This window comes from Ptiloglossa arizonensis, chromosome 4 (assembly GCF_051014685.1).
Source record: "Ptiloglossa arizonensis isolate GNS036 chromosome 4, iyPtiAriz1_principal, whole genome shotgun sequence".
NCBI lineage: Eukaryota > Metazoa > Arthropoda > Insecta > Hymenoptera > Colletidae > Ptiloglossa > Ptiloglossa arizonensis.
This window is the reverse complement of record NC_135051.1, coordinates 5,841,889-5,857,772: the sequence shown is the minus strand read 5'-3', so window position 1 is coordinate 5,857,772 and position 15,884 is coordinate 5,841,889. Positions and strand designations below refer to the sequence as shown.

The 15,884-nt window shown below is 28.0% G+C and overlaps 3 protein-coding genes and 1 long non-coding RNA gene across 11 annotated transcripts; 2 read left to right on the top strand and 2 right to left on the bottom strand.

Annotated features, from left to right (window-relative positions):
* Positions 1-579: 579 nt before the first annotated feature.
* On the bottom strand, positions 580-2,995 carry LOC143145647 (uncharacterized). Of its 2 annotated transcripts, XR_012991746.1 has the most exons (4): positions 2,795-2,995; positions 2,094-2,311; positions 1,539-1,698; positions 580-595 (listed from the first exon to the last, which is right to left on the bottom strand). It is a non-coding gene; the product is annotated as an uncharacterized LOC143145647 (long non-coding RNA). The 2 variants fall into 2 exon arrangements; XR_012991745.1 differs by lacking the exon at positions 580-595 and having other exon boundaries at positions 1,425-1,698; positions 2,795-2,981.
* Positions 2,996-3,404: 409 nt separating this feature from the next.
* Positions 3,405-7,647, top strand: LOC143145356 (uncharacterized). Of its 4 annotated transcripts, none has more exons than XM_076308668.1 (7): positions 3,405-3,514; positions 4,736-5,569; positions 5,650-5,853; positions 5,933-6,166; positions 6,237-6,487; positions 6,565-6,811; positions 7,171-7,647. In XM_076308668.1, the coding sequence occupies exons 2-7, from the start codon at positions 4,772-4,774 to the stop codon at positions 7,441-7,443; spliced, it is 2,007 nt and encodes a 668-aa protein (XP_076164783.1). In that variant the 5' UTR covers positions 3,405-3,514; positions 4,736-4,771; the 3' UTR covers positions 7,444-7,647. The 4 variants fall into 4 exon arrangements, with proteins under 4 accessions (XP_076164783.1, XP_076164782.1, XP_076164780.1 ...); XM_076308667.1 differs by having other exon boundaries at positions 6,565-6,895; XM_076308665.1 differs by having other exon boundaries at positions 6,565-6,958.
* A 605-nt stretch (positions 7,648-8,252) lies between these two features.
* On the top strand, positions 8,253-14,203 carry LOC143145505 (prestin). 4 transcript variants are annotated; one of them, XM_076308954.1, is made up of 11 exons: positions 8,253-8,494; positions 8,885-9,056; positions 9,136-9,408; positions 9,632-9,813; positions 9,880-10,044; positions 10,124-10,228; positions 10,290-10,423; positions 10,503-10,665; positions 10,749-10,949; positions 11,026-11,274; positions 11,362-14,203. In XM_076308954.1, exons 2-11 carry the CDS (start codon positions 8,954-8,956, stop codon positions 11,797-11,799), a joined length of 2,013 nt encoding a protein of 670 aa, XP_076165069.1. In that variant the 5' UTR covers positions 8,253-8,494; positions 8,885-8,953; the 3' UTR covers positions 11,800-14,203. The 4 variants fall into 4 exon arrangements, with proteins under 4 accessions (XP_076165069.1, XP_076165068.1, XP_076165070.1 ...); XM_076308953.1 differs by having other exon boundaries at positions 8,881-9,056; XM_076308955.1 differs by lacking the exon at positions 8,253-8,494 and having other exon boundaries at positions 8,920-9,049.
* On the bottom strand, positions 12,299-15,591 carry Mpcp1 (Mitochondrial phosphate carrier protein 1). The gene is made up of 6 exons (XM_076308957.1): positions 15,513-15,591; positions 15,281-15,441; positions 13,939-14,099; positions 13,625-13,861; positions 12,984-13,280; positions 12,299-12,895 (listed from the first exon to the last, which is right to left on the bottom strand). The coding sequence occupies exons 2-6, from the start codon at positions 15,420-15,422 to the stop codon at positions 12,668-12,670; spliced, it is 1,065 nt and encodes a 354-aa protein (XP_076165072.1). The 5' UTR covers positions 15,423-15,441; positions 15,513-15,591; the 3' UTR covers positions 12,299-12,667.
* Between the last annotated feature and the right edge of the window lie 293 nt (positions 15,592-15,884).

The window sequence follows — 15,884 nt, the reverse complement described above, 5'->3', positions numbered from 1 at the left end:
TATATTTTGTATGATATGATTTTAACTGTATCTAGTATTATAACAATGGTATGATTGGAGTAACTTTTTTTTGTAAAACATTTTTGTTTTACCAAAGAATACCAAACAGCACTGTTACATATGAAGGAACAATTCAATATGAATTCATCATAATTCTTTTCTACCAATATGGCATCTAACTTGATGGAATTGAACTTAGTACATTCAAACTTAGATATTACAATATATTTTTCAGAAAATATGACAAAAAAGACAAGTAAAACATATTTTGCTACATTTTAAAATTCATACACATCTTAGTACATATTGATGGATCAGAATTTTATGAACTAATTTATTCAAATTATTTATTTCACAGATTCACATAATTAATTGCAATATATATATAATCAAATGTAGACAATTTGTTGATTTATATATATTGTATGTATCGTATAAGTATACTATTTTAAGCTTATAAATATGTTGCATATTTTAAAAATGCAATGTGAAAAACAGATATTTCTCACATTATGAGAGTATGAATTACTAAAGACCTCTTTTAAATCATACCAAACTTTTTGCTCTTTCACACTCGAATGTAAAAATCTTGTCTCTAAAAAACAAAATAATTAAATTTATCTAAAGATTGTATTCCTGAAAAATTACTTTGAACAAAGATTAAAATTCAGCGATTAAAAAAGAAATGTATTTAATTATTATGAAACATATTGACTTAAATTCTTAAATTTCTTGTATTAGTATTTAGTTATCTTGCTTATAATAAAAATGAAAAATATGAAAATTGTTTAGATAAAAATAATCGAAGAGCTTTCCCGTGCTAACTAGTACATAAGTTCATAGATGCTTTAAGATTTGTGTAAGCTGTGTTGCGTGGAATTCCATGAGAAGTTTTATAAAGACTGATTAGATAAAAAATGCATCAACATTCAACAAGTTGCAAATTGACATAAAATTAATTTAAATCCTTTACTTATGTGAAAAGAAATTATAATTAACAGAGGCATATATGAATTTCATTGACACAAAACTTTCTCGTAATTTTAGTCAATTAATGCAGAGAAACTTGGAATGATTTATGTGATTGTGCTCAGAATAATATTATCTTCCATTCCTTATTGAAAAAATAATTGCATTAAAATGTAGCTTATGATGTTAATTAATGCATTGTATATTTGTGAAAATTTATGAATATATTACGTAGACAACAATATACAACTGTTTAATTGGTATAGTAAGTAATATATCTTCAATCAATAGTTTTTATGTTACATAGTTATTTTTAAATGTGCAAAAATATAGACATCCAAATCCTACTGTGTGAGTTCAATTAAATAAATCAAACTCTTACATTGGAAGTTGCTATAATTTAAATTAAACAATATAAAAATTTATATTGAAAATTAATTTAACACATATGATACACTCATAAAAATTTATCTTTCATTCCCATCTTTGTCCAACCTTATTTGCCAATTATGTTACACTAATAATGCAACTAAATAATACCATTCGTATATAAAAATAGTTTATTATACCTTGCAAATATAATTTAAAGCAATAGAAATCACTCTTTTGAACAGATATTTTTTATTTTCAAAGCAATTTTTATAAAAATATTGTAAGGTGATTATTCAAATTACTTGGCTCCAGTTATTTGAGGTATTTTCTTCCTTAATTTTAAATGTATCTGATATCCTGTAATTCAAATAAAACAAGTTACTCAAAAATTAAACAGAACATTTCAGATAAAACATGTTGAAACAAATAAATTGGTTAACCTTTTTAGATAAAACAAGACGTAAAAATAGTTCTTTTTATTGAACTATTTATAATTTTAAAAAATTATATAAATTATGTTTTATAATAGCTAACAACTCAATTTCATTATATTGAGTACAAAAAAGAAAATTTTACTCTCTATTTCTTCCTTTATTGTAAAAATTACAAAATTATTGGTCTACACACATTCTAATCATTACTGTAGACTTTTCTGAAGTTATACATGATAAATTATATATTAAGACACCTTTCAAATCATTGTTCACACTTTAAAATAGAACAATTAAGCAGCAAGTCACAAATATACTTACTATGTGACAAATTCTGGAGTCGTATGCAATCATAATCATTTCAAACGGTGTCGATGTCGATATCGTGCAAATGCACCCATGCAAGCAAAAAATCCAAGAATAGCAATAATCAATCCGAGAATCAGTGCTAATGTATCACCAAAATCAAAGCTGGATGAAGCCACCACAAGATCAAACATCGCAAAAATAGCGAGCATAGAATAAATCCACATCTTTTACTATGAAAAATAAGTGTACTTAAACTATGTAAACAACCTATATAATGTCATGTTTAAATAAATATGGCATTTTTATACAATGATTACAGATTTCATATATTCATTAATTTTGCAGATCACTACAATGCTCTTGTTACTTCTTCCGCTTTTATACCATATATACACTACGCGAAGGATGATTAGCAGAACATTTATAACAAAATCATAGTTCAATTTTAGAATGAAACGAAAATGATAATACTAAATATCTATTTTTTAGTTATATTAAAAATTTCTCAAATGCTATTTTGGAAGTTTTATCGAAGTAAAAGAGTATTTCGATTCAACTGCGATGGATTAAACATTAAAATAAAATAACCTATTTGTTACCTACTACTTGGAAAATATATTTTACTATAGTTTACCCAACTCTGTCTCCATAAGCTGTTTAAAATTATCAAGATATAATCAATATGAAATTGTTATAGAGTTTAATAAACTTACTATGGATAGAAATCAATTCTATATATTGGAAAATAGAATAGAAGATTGAAGTAAAATTTAATAGAATCACGATAATATAGATTTTGACACATATAACCTTTTTGTAAACACGACTATCTCAGTCTAAACATTCACATGTGTCTGATTTTGGAACACAAGGTTACTTTCTACGTAAAATAATCTATAAATCGATAATTATTTCTTTATTTATTTTTCATTACTTCATATAAAATAAATGCTGCTATATATATTTTTCTTAAAACCAAGAATTTTTTTAAGTTTTTCAATTTTCAATTTTTATTACTGGAGTATATTACTAATACGAAAATATATGATATTTGATATAAAACACAATTATTTAATACTACACATTCATAACATAAATACTTAAAAAATTGAATTAAAACTTCACAAAGTTTAAAACTTTTGAAATATTTGGTAAGTTCAAATGTTTGATCAACTTCAGTGCTGCATTTTAAAAGTCGTTAGCCAATCAAAAAGCAAATATATGATTGCATACCGTAGAGTTTAGATGGACTATTTACGAATGCAGCGACGCAACCTGATTTATATAGTGACGTTCAAGGTGTAGCTTCGCGATGTTTAAGGTGGCGTCACTTGCTTACTGGGGAAGTATATAGAGAGATATACTGGCGCGTATCGACCGAGCAAAAACAATTTTTTCCATCGTTGCTTACATATTTCAACTATTTAAGACAGGTACAGTGAACAGAATTGTGTATACATTTGTTCGTTTCTTGGTGGAAGTTTTTTCCATCTTAATATATTGGCATGTACCTTTTCAAAGAGATAATCATTGCCGTTTTGTAGCCATTTTGCTATCCGTTGATAAATGCAAGACATTTTCGTACCGACAGGTGAACCGCGTACTTCTTGTCATATATAAAATCCTAACGCCTATCCCGATGCTTCAAACAATGTTTTTAATATAGGAATCATTCCTTCGAAGCTGAAATACCGTGCTAAAGGATTTTGTATCTATAAAGAATATGTGCGTAATGCGCGCATAATGCAGAATTGTCGAATGCCTGTATAAATCAATTTAAAAAGAAGTATGGATGAACCTGAAGGACGAACGTATTACAAAATATTTTTCTTTTATTAATATTTCGTTCACTTTGTTTTCTTTAATTATAGGATTAAAGAGGTATTTACTTTATAAAAACTTTTGTGTTGCTAACTGTAAATTCAATTGATGTACAATCATTTACTATATAGAAATTTATGAACCGAAGTGATATGTACTTTTGTAGCAAATATAAAATTTAATGCTGTACAAAACTGCATATATTATACTCTTTATAAAGGTATATTCTATTTTTTAAAAAGTATGAATTGAACTAGAATTATTTTAAACGCTTAATATATATACCCTATGTACAGAATATAGACTACAAAATTTGTATAAAAAGCTACTTATTCTATTATTACTTAATCACAATTATCATTTGCTTATATAATATCTTAATGAATATGAAATTATAATATTAGTTTTTCTATGATAATACACAATTTTATGCACGTATGTTATTTCAGAACTATACAATGTAAATTATACAGATATATATTACACATATTTTGATTAAAGTTTTCAGTAATAAATTCCATAGTATTTTTATTTAAATGAAGTATGTACATATTTTTATAAAATTGTTTGTAATACTATGATTTTAATAGTTCTTGAGTGATTGTCGGTGCTCACAGTAGAATTGAGAAACAATTAAAATTATTATTGGAAATATAATAGTGTTGTTAAACTAATGCAAGACTAATAATAAATATTAGTGTATTACAATTTACAAGAACAATACAATTATTTTATCTAACTAAATAACATTGCACAATATTATACATTATCGTTTAAAATTACTTTAAGTAATAATTTGTATCATAAATGTATAAAGTAAAATTTTTTTTAAGCGCCACTTGGACAATAATATTTAGTTCAAAGCTATCATGGAACAGTCTCACGAAATATTGGATACGATAGACAATAGTAATGATAAAAACATGATGGAATTATTAAAACAAGCAATTTCAGAAGAAAACATTATAGTTGAGTCAGAAGCTACAGAAGACTCTGTAGAAACAGAAATAGAAGAAATTATAGAAATAATAGAAGAAGTGGAAGAAGACAGTGAAGAATTGTCAGAAATTGATGATTCTTTTAAAGAAATTAAAGATAAAGAAGATGAAAGAAGTACAAAAAGGCTACAAAATGATCATTTTGATAAAAATTCTGAAATGGAAGTTTATGCTTTTAAGGAAAATAATTTAGTTGTAAAACCACATTCTAAAAATGAAAATGAAGAAAAACATCAGTCCCATACAAGCAGTAATAAGCATGTTATAACGTACGATGTAGATGAAGATTGGCAAGATGAAGATATGGATGAAGAGGAGGAATTTGAACAGGACTCAGACACAATGGATATGAATGAATCTTTACAAGAACAGCGAATACTCCATGGAGATAGAAAATCTGTAAATAACCAAATGATTACTTATCCTTTACAAACAAATAGATCAGAATCTAGAGATAATGTGGATTTGCCAGAGAGAGCAGAGAAGTCTAGATTAGGTCAAGATTTTAAAAATAATGTAAATAATGAAGAAAATGTTGATAATAGCATAAGTCACGAAATTGTGAAGAATGTTGAAAATAATCTGTTGTATACTGTCCTTGGTACAAAAAAACAAAATTCTGTAAAAACATTACACATGGACAAACTTTCAGACGGTCATTATATTAAGGTTTGTACAGTTTTTATATTAGTTAAAGTAAAAATTATAATTGTTGATATTACTACTGAAAATAAAATTCTTATTTTTAGATGGAGCAACTTGATGAAAATACTATACCAGTTGAAGGAACAATTTATTATGAAGGAGACAACATAGAAACTTTATATGTTGCACAATCTGTAGATGATAATGAACAGTATCCATATGATGCTGTAGCAATGGAACAAGAAGAACAAGTATGGGAACCAGCAAACTCAGATACCAATCAAAATCAGGAAAAAGAAAATTCTCAGGTATTATATTTTAAATGAAATATTCAAATCCTAATTTTCTTAATATCTAATATAAAACTTTCACTAAATTTAATTTCAGGACCAAATATTTTTACATGAAGATGAAGAGGGTCAATTATATTTCAAGGATGATACTGGAACCTTACAGCCAGTATATTTAACTGAAGATGGACATTACGCAATTGCAGAAAACGGTGAACATCCTGACAGCAAAGAATCGCAAGCTAAATCTCAGCAAACTGTTAGACAAATTGAAGAGGAATCTTATTCTCTGCCAGATAATGAACTCAAATCTACTCATAATAACAAACAGGTATTTTCAATCATTTCTTTCCAGAAATCTGTATGACCGAATTTTGATTTTCATTTGGATTATTCTTTAGAGTTCTGCAGTGTCTGCTGCTGATCTTGAAAATGAAGATAATACAGTGACCATATCCTTAATAATATCTGAGGATGAACATGGTCAAAAAAGAACACAAGTCATTATACCGACAACAGATAATCTAAAATGCGACATTTGTAATAAAAGTTTTAAAACATCTTTTCAATTACTTCGACACAATAGGCTAAAACACGCCCGTGAAGAAGATATTACAACAAGAAATTTTCCATGTGATTTATGCCCTAAAAGGTGATTTTTTGTGAATACTATATTTTTCACTATTTCATGGTTGTGAAAATAATTAATTTCTCTTACTTATATTTTAGGTATCCAGACCAAAATTCGTTAGCTCGTCATAGAAAGACTCACACTGGTGATCGACCGTTTCAATGCCTCGAGTGTCATAAAAACTTTCCAACATCTACCGCTCTACGACGTCACTTAACGCTTCATAATTCACAATCTCGACCTCTTCCGTGCATTTACTGCGGTCGCCGCTTCGTAGAGAAAGCTAGTCTGGTCAAACACGAGCAGTCACATTTGGCTGATGATCAGCGGACCCACACATGCGATGTATGTCATAAGTCATTCTTACATGCAACTGATCTGAGTCTACATAAAAAGTATCATGATCCCGATAAGAAATTTGACTGTGAGGTTTGTGGTCGAGAGTTCAACCGATTGAACAATTTGCAGAGACATATGATGGTACATCAACAAGTACGTATGATAAATACGATCTTAGTGTTTAAATCTTTCGGGTCTCGTACGAGAGGAAGGTTCAATATAATTTGACATTTCTCATATTTTCTGCAATTTGTACGCATCACGTAAAATTAATATATTTCTAGAAAAAGATTTTCCATTTCGAAAATTTTTTTTAATGTAATACTTGAATGTTATAATATATTTTTCTAATTTATGAACTTCAGCAAGGGGCAAACGAGGAAATACTTTCTTGCGACGTATGTGGCATCACATACAAATTCATGAGTTCGTTGACGAGGCATATGGTGACGACGCACATGAATCCGGAAAAACTGAGACAGCAAGCAGCGGAGCAACGAAGGAAACGAGAAAATAATTATCGACGTTATCTAGAAAATCGAAAAATGTACGAAACACAACATTCAGGGGGATATAGTACAAAACGCAATTATCAACATACGCGTTTACTCAGTGGAAGTAATGAAGAAGCGGCCTGATTTGCATTTTCTAACAGTCATTCGACTATCGAGAAAAGTACCATGATAAAACCATGATTTTCAAAGAAAAAGAAGAAAGGGCGATGAAAACAGAAAGAAAGAAACAGTATGATACGTCTGCGCGTGATGTAGTGATATTTGTATATCATTTTCTGCTATAGCGACAATAGATGTGCATTTAATTTAATAAATATATAAACAGTGTATTATCTTAAATGTTCATGTACCTATATATCTTCATAAAAATTCATAAAGGATAATTCACATATGTGTATTTCAAATAAGATATGTATATATAAATATACTTTATTTTCATTGTGTACTAGGAATAATAGATATAACTATTATAGTTAATGTTTTAATATATACATATTTTATTATAATTATCATATGATTACAGTTATGTAATAATAAAGGTAAGTACAAAATAGTTCAAGAGTAAGAAAACAAAATGTATGTGTCAAATATTTGCATAAGAACTTTTTAATATTTAAACAAGAAAATATAATTTTTCTTTTTATATAATACATTTTACTGTTTTTAATTGTTTTCCGCTTATATAAAAAAAAGTATACAAAAAATATGTAAATACAAACATAACAATATGGTGTAAATTTTAATTAAACATTATAACACTAATAAATGAACATGATCCTTTTTTAACAGTGCGATTCCAGGCAAATAGCTGTAATGGATCTAGCAGTTGTTGCTAATATATTTGATTATTAACACATATATTTGTCACATGACAAACGTAAATAAGATACATGTGGTAGTGATCTGTGAATGCGTGTATATATCTGTACATACATATAAAATCTATAAACGTGTAAGCGAGTGGCAGTCCTGATTAGTCGAGTACCTCTGTTTTACAATGAGATAAAAACTAATTTTTCTAAAACACAAGTTTATTCAACAACATTTTTTGTAATTAACTAGTGGTCAAGAGAATTGTAATAAAAAGACATCTAAGTGAAATGATAAGATAATAAATATGTTAAACACTGAACAGAATCATTGAAAAAAAAAATACTTATGAAAATATTTAAAGGTTAATTCATTTTATTTAATTGCATGAATAATAATATACATTAATAATACTGTTAATTTAAAAGGCAAAATTTTCAAAATAAAGTGTTAAAAATTGTTAATAATTCTGTATGATTTAAAGCGCTATTTCCATTTCATAAAATATACATTTTATTATAATAGATGTTAGAATAAACTAACACGTTCAAATTTATTATATAACAATTTTTCTTTCTAAACGTAACAGAAATAGAAACAGAAACCAATTTTTATCTACTTTTCTAAATTTAAAACACAATTTAATAGTATCATGGCTTTTACAAATATTTTAGCTTCTTAACTTAAAATTTTAAATACGTATTGTTTAAAATTAAATATCACACACCTCAAAATACTTATTTATTACAGATAGGTAGCTGATTAATAAAATTTTAATATTTTCATTTGAACAAAATCCATAATTTTATCAATTATTATCAACATGGAGAAGCATGATGCATTGTTACAAATACATTTAGAAAGGCCAATTTATGAACAAGAAACGTTAAATGAAGATTGTCATTATGAAATGCCAAATGTATCTGGTATTTGAAAAAGAAAAGAGTATTTTTGTACCATCTATATAATAATTGACTTGGAACTAATAATGATTGTTTGTTACAGTTTTTAAAAATGCTCTACATGCCATGAAATCTAAAAATTGGAAATCATGCATGACATCTATATTTCCTTCAATAAATTGGCTGAGAAACTACAATTGGAAAGAAAGTATAATGTCAGATATAATTTCTGGTTTAACTGTAGCAGTTATGCATATTCCTCAGGGCATGGCTTATGCACTTTTAGGAAATGTACCACCAGTAGTTGGCATATACATGGCATTCTTTCCTGTTTTAGTATATTTTTTTTTCGGCACATCTAAACATGTGTCGATGGGTAAGAAAAAATTCATGTTAAATATTTGATACTAAAACAGAAAATGGGAAAGATTTTCAATACACCACGAAAATCAATTGCCAATATTGACTTAGTGTTCCACACTTCGTGTTTGTACAATTAGTAAAATGCTACTTCTATTACAGAAGAATTACACATAGCTCCTTTTAATAAGAACTTATTAGACAAGCTAGAACAATCAAACATTATTGGCACCCATCAGGAACTTTTGCTGTGGTTTGCTTGATGACTGGGAAAACAGTGATGACTTATTCAATACCGCACAATGAGTTTACAAGTTCAAATACTTCGGAGGTAATGTTCAACTACACTAGGGAACATTTGTATAAATATACACCCATGGAAGTAGCAACAGCTGTCACATTGATGGTTGGAATATATCAGGTAATATTTCATCAATTTATTTTATGTTTAGATAAAATTAATAATTGTATTTTATGTTTTTTTTAGATTGTAATGTACATATTTCATTTGGGTATCATAAGCACATTACTTAGTGAACCTTTAGTAAATAGTTTTACAACCGGTGCAGCAGTTTATGTTTTAATATCCCAAATTAAAGATCTCTTAGGTCTGAAATTACCAAAGCAAAAAGGATATTTTAAACTTATTTTTGTAAGTTCACAGTATTAAATATAATTTATTTAAATGTACCATTTTAATGGTAGTAAACTAATTGAAAAAATTTTTACAGACATTGATTGATGTTTTTAAGGAAATACAAAATACAAATTTAGCTGCTGTGGTTGTGTCATCAATAACAATTACTAGTCTTGTTTGTAACAACGAACTTTTGAAGGTAAACATTATAATGTTTTTATTATAGAAATATAAAAATAATTATTCTGTTTTGATACTAGCCATGGGCAAGCAAAAGATGCAGTATCCCAATACCAATTGAGCTAATCGCAGTTGTAAGTGGTACTTTAATTTCAAAGTATTTTCATTTGTCCGATAAATATAATATTCAAGATGTGGGTGATATCCCTACGGGGTATGTAAAAATTTCTTGTTTGTTTTTTACGAATAATATAACTTGATATTCTTATTTTGTAAAATTAAAAAACTGATAGACTTCCAGCACCAGAGATACCAACATTTAATTTATTACACCTCGTAGCAATAGATAGTATTGCTATAACCATGGTTTCTTATACTATAACTATATCAATGGCTTTAATATTTTCACAAAAGCTTAATTACAAAATTAATTCGAATCAAGAACTTCTTGCAATGGTATGAAAACAATTTTTGGAATACTATGATTCCAAAAACATATATGTGCAAAACCATTGTATATTTTAAAAATATGATTTTAGGGTATGAGTAATATATTTGGATCATTCTTCTCATGTATGCCAGTGTCAGCATCATTAAGTAGATCGTTAATCCAGCAAACTGTCGGTGGTCGAACACAAATAGCAAGTATTGTATCTTGTTTAATATTACTTACTATCCTTTTATGGATTGGTCCATTTTTTGAACCCTTACCAAGATGTGTCCTTGCATCAATTATTGTTGTAAGTGCATATTTTTTAAAAATATAAACAACTATTGAAATATACGTTAACTATATACCGATTTAATTTTTTTTAGGTAGCTTTGAAAGGAATGTTTCAACAAGCTAAACAACTTATAAAATTTTGGAAGTTAAATAAATATGATGCGTTAATTTGGATTGTAACATTCTTAATAGTTGTAATAGTAAATATTGATATTGGTTTACTGCTTGGAATAATGATGTCACTAGTAATTATTTTATTACAAAGCATTAGACCTTACACTTGTTTATTGGGACATATACCAAATACAGATTTATACTTAGATCTGAGTAGATATAAAGCAGTATGTCATTTTTTTAAATTAACTATATTTTTTATTAGTAAATCAATACATTTACGATCTTAATATGCACTTCTACATAATTTTTAGGCAATGGAAATTCCTGGACTGAAAATTTTCCATTATTGTGGAACTCTAAATTTTGCAAACTGTAATCATTTTAAATCAAAATTGTATAAACTAGTAGGAATAAATCCACAAAAAGTTATAGAACACAGAATAAAATTGAAAGAAAGAGGTATTTACATGGATACAGGAGATTCAGAAGACAAACAAGAATTACAGTGTGTCATAATGGATATGAGTGCATTAAGTTATATTGACTCTAGTGGCGTAATCATGTTACATTCAATGATAACAGAATTTAATCAAATTGATATACATTTTTATCTTGTACGTTGTACAAGTCCAGTTTTTGAAATGGTACAAAAATGTGACTTATATTTACATGGAGAATTCACATTTAAAATGTTTGCAACAATACAAGATGCTAAGATGTACTTAGAAAAAGAACTTTATTCTAGATAATATATAAAAATTGTTGTAGTCTATTGACAACAATGTAAGTGTGCGTAGAAGCACATTTTTATTTCTATACTATTATTTGTAATATTGCTATGAATTATTTGATGACATCTTTAAATGTATAGTATTAAAACAAATTTAAACTCCTAATGAACTAAAGAATAATATAATGAAGTCTTGATATTTGCAACTAGTTATGAGGTAACATAACAGACGATTAGTTGAACATGACTTTAAAATTGTAATATGTTGAAATAAATTTTTTAGACACATGTATGTAAAGTAACACGTGTACAGTTGCGAATAGAACTTATTGACTTGTGACACTGTAAATACATGTATACTATATTTTTCTTAATATATGTATTCATACTTATACAAAGATTATATGGAAATTATTAAATGCATAGATTATATTCAAAATATTATAAAAAAACTTAATAGAAATCAATACATATGTAACATATTTTGTTGGTCAGGTGTATAAGAAAGAAAAACCAAATTTTTAGATTTAATCGAGCAATCACAGACCATTTATTTACAGTGATCACTCTATGTACAAAATAACAGTTTCTGGTTACAATAGGTAACTCACTGTCACTATTAAGTGTTTATAAATGTGCTACTTCTTTTACAATTATAGAACTGTTAGCGATATACAATGATTCGCATCTGCAGCACATTAATACTTCTAGTTTCAAGGCAGTGGCACCTGCACTGATGTTTGTATTACAGAATAAATATTCAAAATGTATGGCAAAACATTGTTCGACAATGCATTGCGAGGAAGTAATGTAATTCATCTATGCTCTTTTCTTTCTAACTGCAATTGCTTCACAATTCAATTAAACATATTATTAGTGTGTGATAATTAAGCCAATCCATACTTCTTTTTAAGTGATTCTGGCATTTCTGGTGGTGGTGGGCGGGGCATACGAAGCCATACCTTCACAGCATCATAAATAAACCACTGTGCTCCTGTTAATGTACCAATCATAATAATACGAGGACCAAGACCCTTCCATACACCTTTGAAACCAAGTTTTCTGAGAACATCGCCCGCTGATGCTCCCTTTTCTTGATTCAGTTTTGATACAACCTGTGTTAACAAAATGTATAGCAATATTATATTAAGAAAATGAATGAAAACAAATATATAAATATAATTGTATAAAAAATTCACTTACAGAATCTGCAGGATGAGATACAATTGCACAGAATACGCCAGCAATATATCCTGCTGCAAAGGTGACAACCAATTGTTCACCCTTTGTACACTCTAATCGTGGCTTAGGAACTACATACTTGTATAAGAGCTCAAGGGTTCGCTCGAAACAAGCAAATTTCATCATTGTGTATGGAATTTGACGAAGCCACAAAGGTACCAGCCCTTTGTAAAAGCCACCAAAGCCCTCATCAGCATACATCTTGGGCAATGCTTGTCTTAATGTATTTGCAAACCCTGGCATGGTTTGAATCCTGACCTGTGCAAGTAAAGAATATGCTTTATACATTTTAATTTATACAGTTTATCATATACTCAACAGTATGTACATTAATAATTATGTAAAGAAATTTACAATATATATAAGATTGGACATGATGAAGCAAACATGAGAATTGACAAGAATAATGCAGAGGAACAAAAGGACAATTCTGTTTTATCTAGGGTATAGGAGTTGTCACGAAAATGCACAGATAATACAAAAATAGTATCATCTAATTTTTAAAACCATAACAGGGGCAGTATTGATCTAACCGTTGTTTTTTTTTTTTAGTGTTAAAAATGTTATTTGCATACATATGTGGACAAATAATTAATAATTACTTTAGCAGCTTCAAATGGAGCTAAACCAATATCAGCAAAGAATTCTGCAGATGCTGAAGAAACAAGATATAAACTTGTTCTATATTCATATGATAGTTCTTCCCCAATAAATGCTGAGTAATATACTTTGAAGACTTCATAAAGACCAAATTTAAACATTCCTTGCATAGAATAACCATAGAACGTTGGGGCCCAACCTTTTACCAAACCTCGTACTCCATCCTCAGCCACTGTCACCTAATCAAAAGACACATAGTTATAACACTTATTTTGTATCCATAATAAAATATCACTAAAAATAATTTGTTACTCACTCGAAATCCATTAAAAACTGATTTATATTTTGCAGAATCTACTTGAATTCGACATTTTACTAAATCCAAGGGTGTGATCATCGTATGAGTAATACCACATGACAAGATACCTCCCAAACCACATAGCATAAAATATTTATTTGATCCAAATTCACAACTGTCTATATATCAAAAGAAAATATAATTTACATTTGTTTAATAGAACATTATAATATAAACATATAATTATTTATATTATAATTTACTAAATATATTAATATTTACAAATAAACCCTACTAGTGCAAACTATATATTTTAAGTTATTAAAAAAATGAAATTTATAAATATATGTGGCACTGATTTTTTTACTGGAAAAGTATTTTAACTATTATGATGCATTTAATTTACAGAAAAAAAACTGCTATATGTAATCATAAAATGAAGTTAAATTTCATCCGAAAATTGTATTTAAAATCATAAATTTAGAAGAAAAAAAAAATTAATTGTAAATCAATTAATTCATGAGAAAACTGCCATTGATCAGCTGTTCATTCGAAGCAACGTGCGGAATTCGAATCTGGCAAAATTTCAAAATCGACACGAATGACCTTACTACCTTGTTCTAATCCAATAATAAATCTTTCAAGAACACGAGGATATCTTTAATTAGTTTCTCGGTCGCGACCACTATACCAACATGCTATTATTTTTAATCAAATCTCAACCAAGGTTATGGGAACGGTATTCATACACGCATTTTCTACAAAATGGCTGCTCCTTATGCAACCCTTAACTTAAGAACGATCGACTGTAACAGAATTTTCGGCTAAATTATGTAAAAATACTTTTTCGCGACTAATTTTTTCCTATTCGTCAAACTATACGTTAGATTTTAAAACAATGTATCTATGAAAGTGATAAAATATTGAAAAAAAAAATGAAATTGAAATATAAAACTTATAACGATATTACTAGCCATGTGACGAAAACTGTATTCATTACATAATTTTATTAAACTAAAATTACAAATTTATAACAAATTACGATAAAACACCAACCAATTAAATAATGCGAACATAAACAGTTTTCAGATTTGTTAGTGAATTTAAGGTTTGATCTTAACATAAGAAGTGTTAAATATCTATCAATATTTTAGATTATGTAACAACGTTCATGTGACTGAAACTTTGCGAGAATAAAATCGATTTATCTAATAATCACAAATTGCTTCTGAGTAACAAATGTCAACGAGGAATTGTTCTTTTGACGTACATAGTTAAGATAGAACCATTAAGTTATATAAATTTATTTAATATCAATCAAACTATCGTTTACTAGAAAAATTATTTGCAAACTACTGACCGCCTGAAGCAGTAGAGGCAGCAGCAATACGACTGTTTTTAATAAGTGACTGTGAAAGCTCGTTTTGCCCCTGACATTTAGCTGTCACGAAAGGTGTTCCAAACGGATTCATTTTGACTGCATCCAATATTGAAGTCCACATCTTGTTCTATCACTTTCACCTGTACACACCACCAATCGATAACAATTTCTGTCTAATAATTATATTAAATTAAACTATGGGCTACGAAACCTTCAAAGGCACGACTCTCCCCTCCGCGTGATGGAAAAAGAGTGGCAGAGACTTCAATAACGGAATCCGTTTAATGACATGGTCCATTAATTATTATTTTGTAGATAACGTATCAAACCAACTCTCGCAATACTTCCAGAATTGAACAACAGAGGGCTACAAATCGCAACCAATCTCAGAAGTTCTTCAATAGTAATAAATTCGTCAAGCAGCAAGATTATTCTACGTTTAAACATCCTCACATCTATTAGTAAACTTTATTGATTAATTTAGCTTGCAAATTTTTTGTAGAATATAACAATTTCTTTCCTCTTTTGTTCTTTTAAATTTAATTTGTTACTATACTTAAGACAGGACTGAAACCAAAAAGGG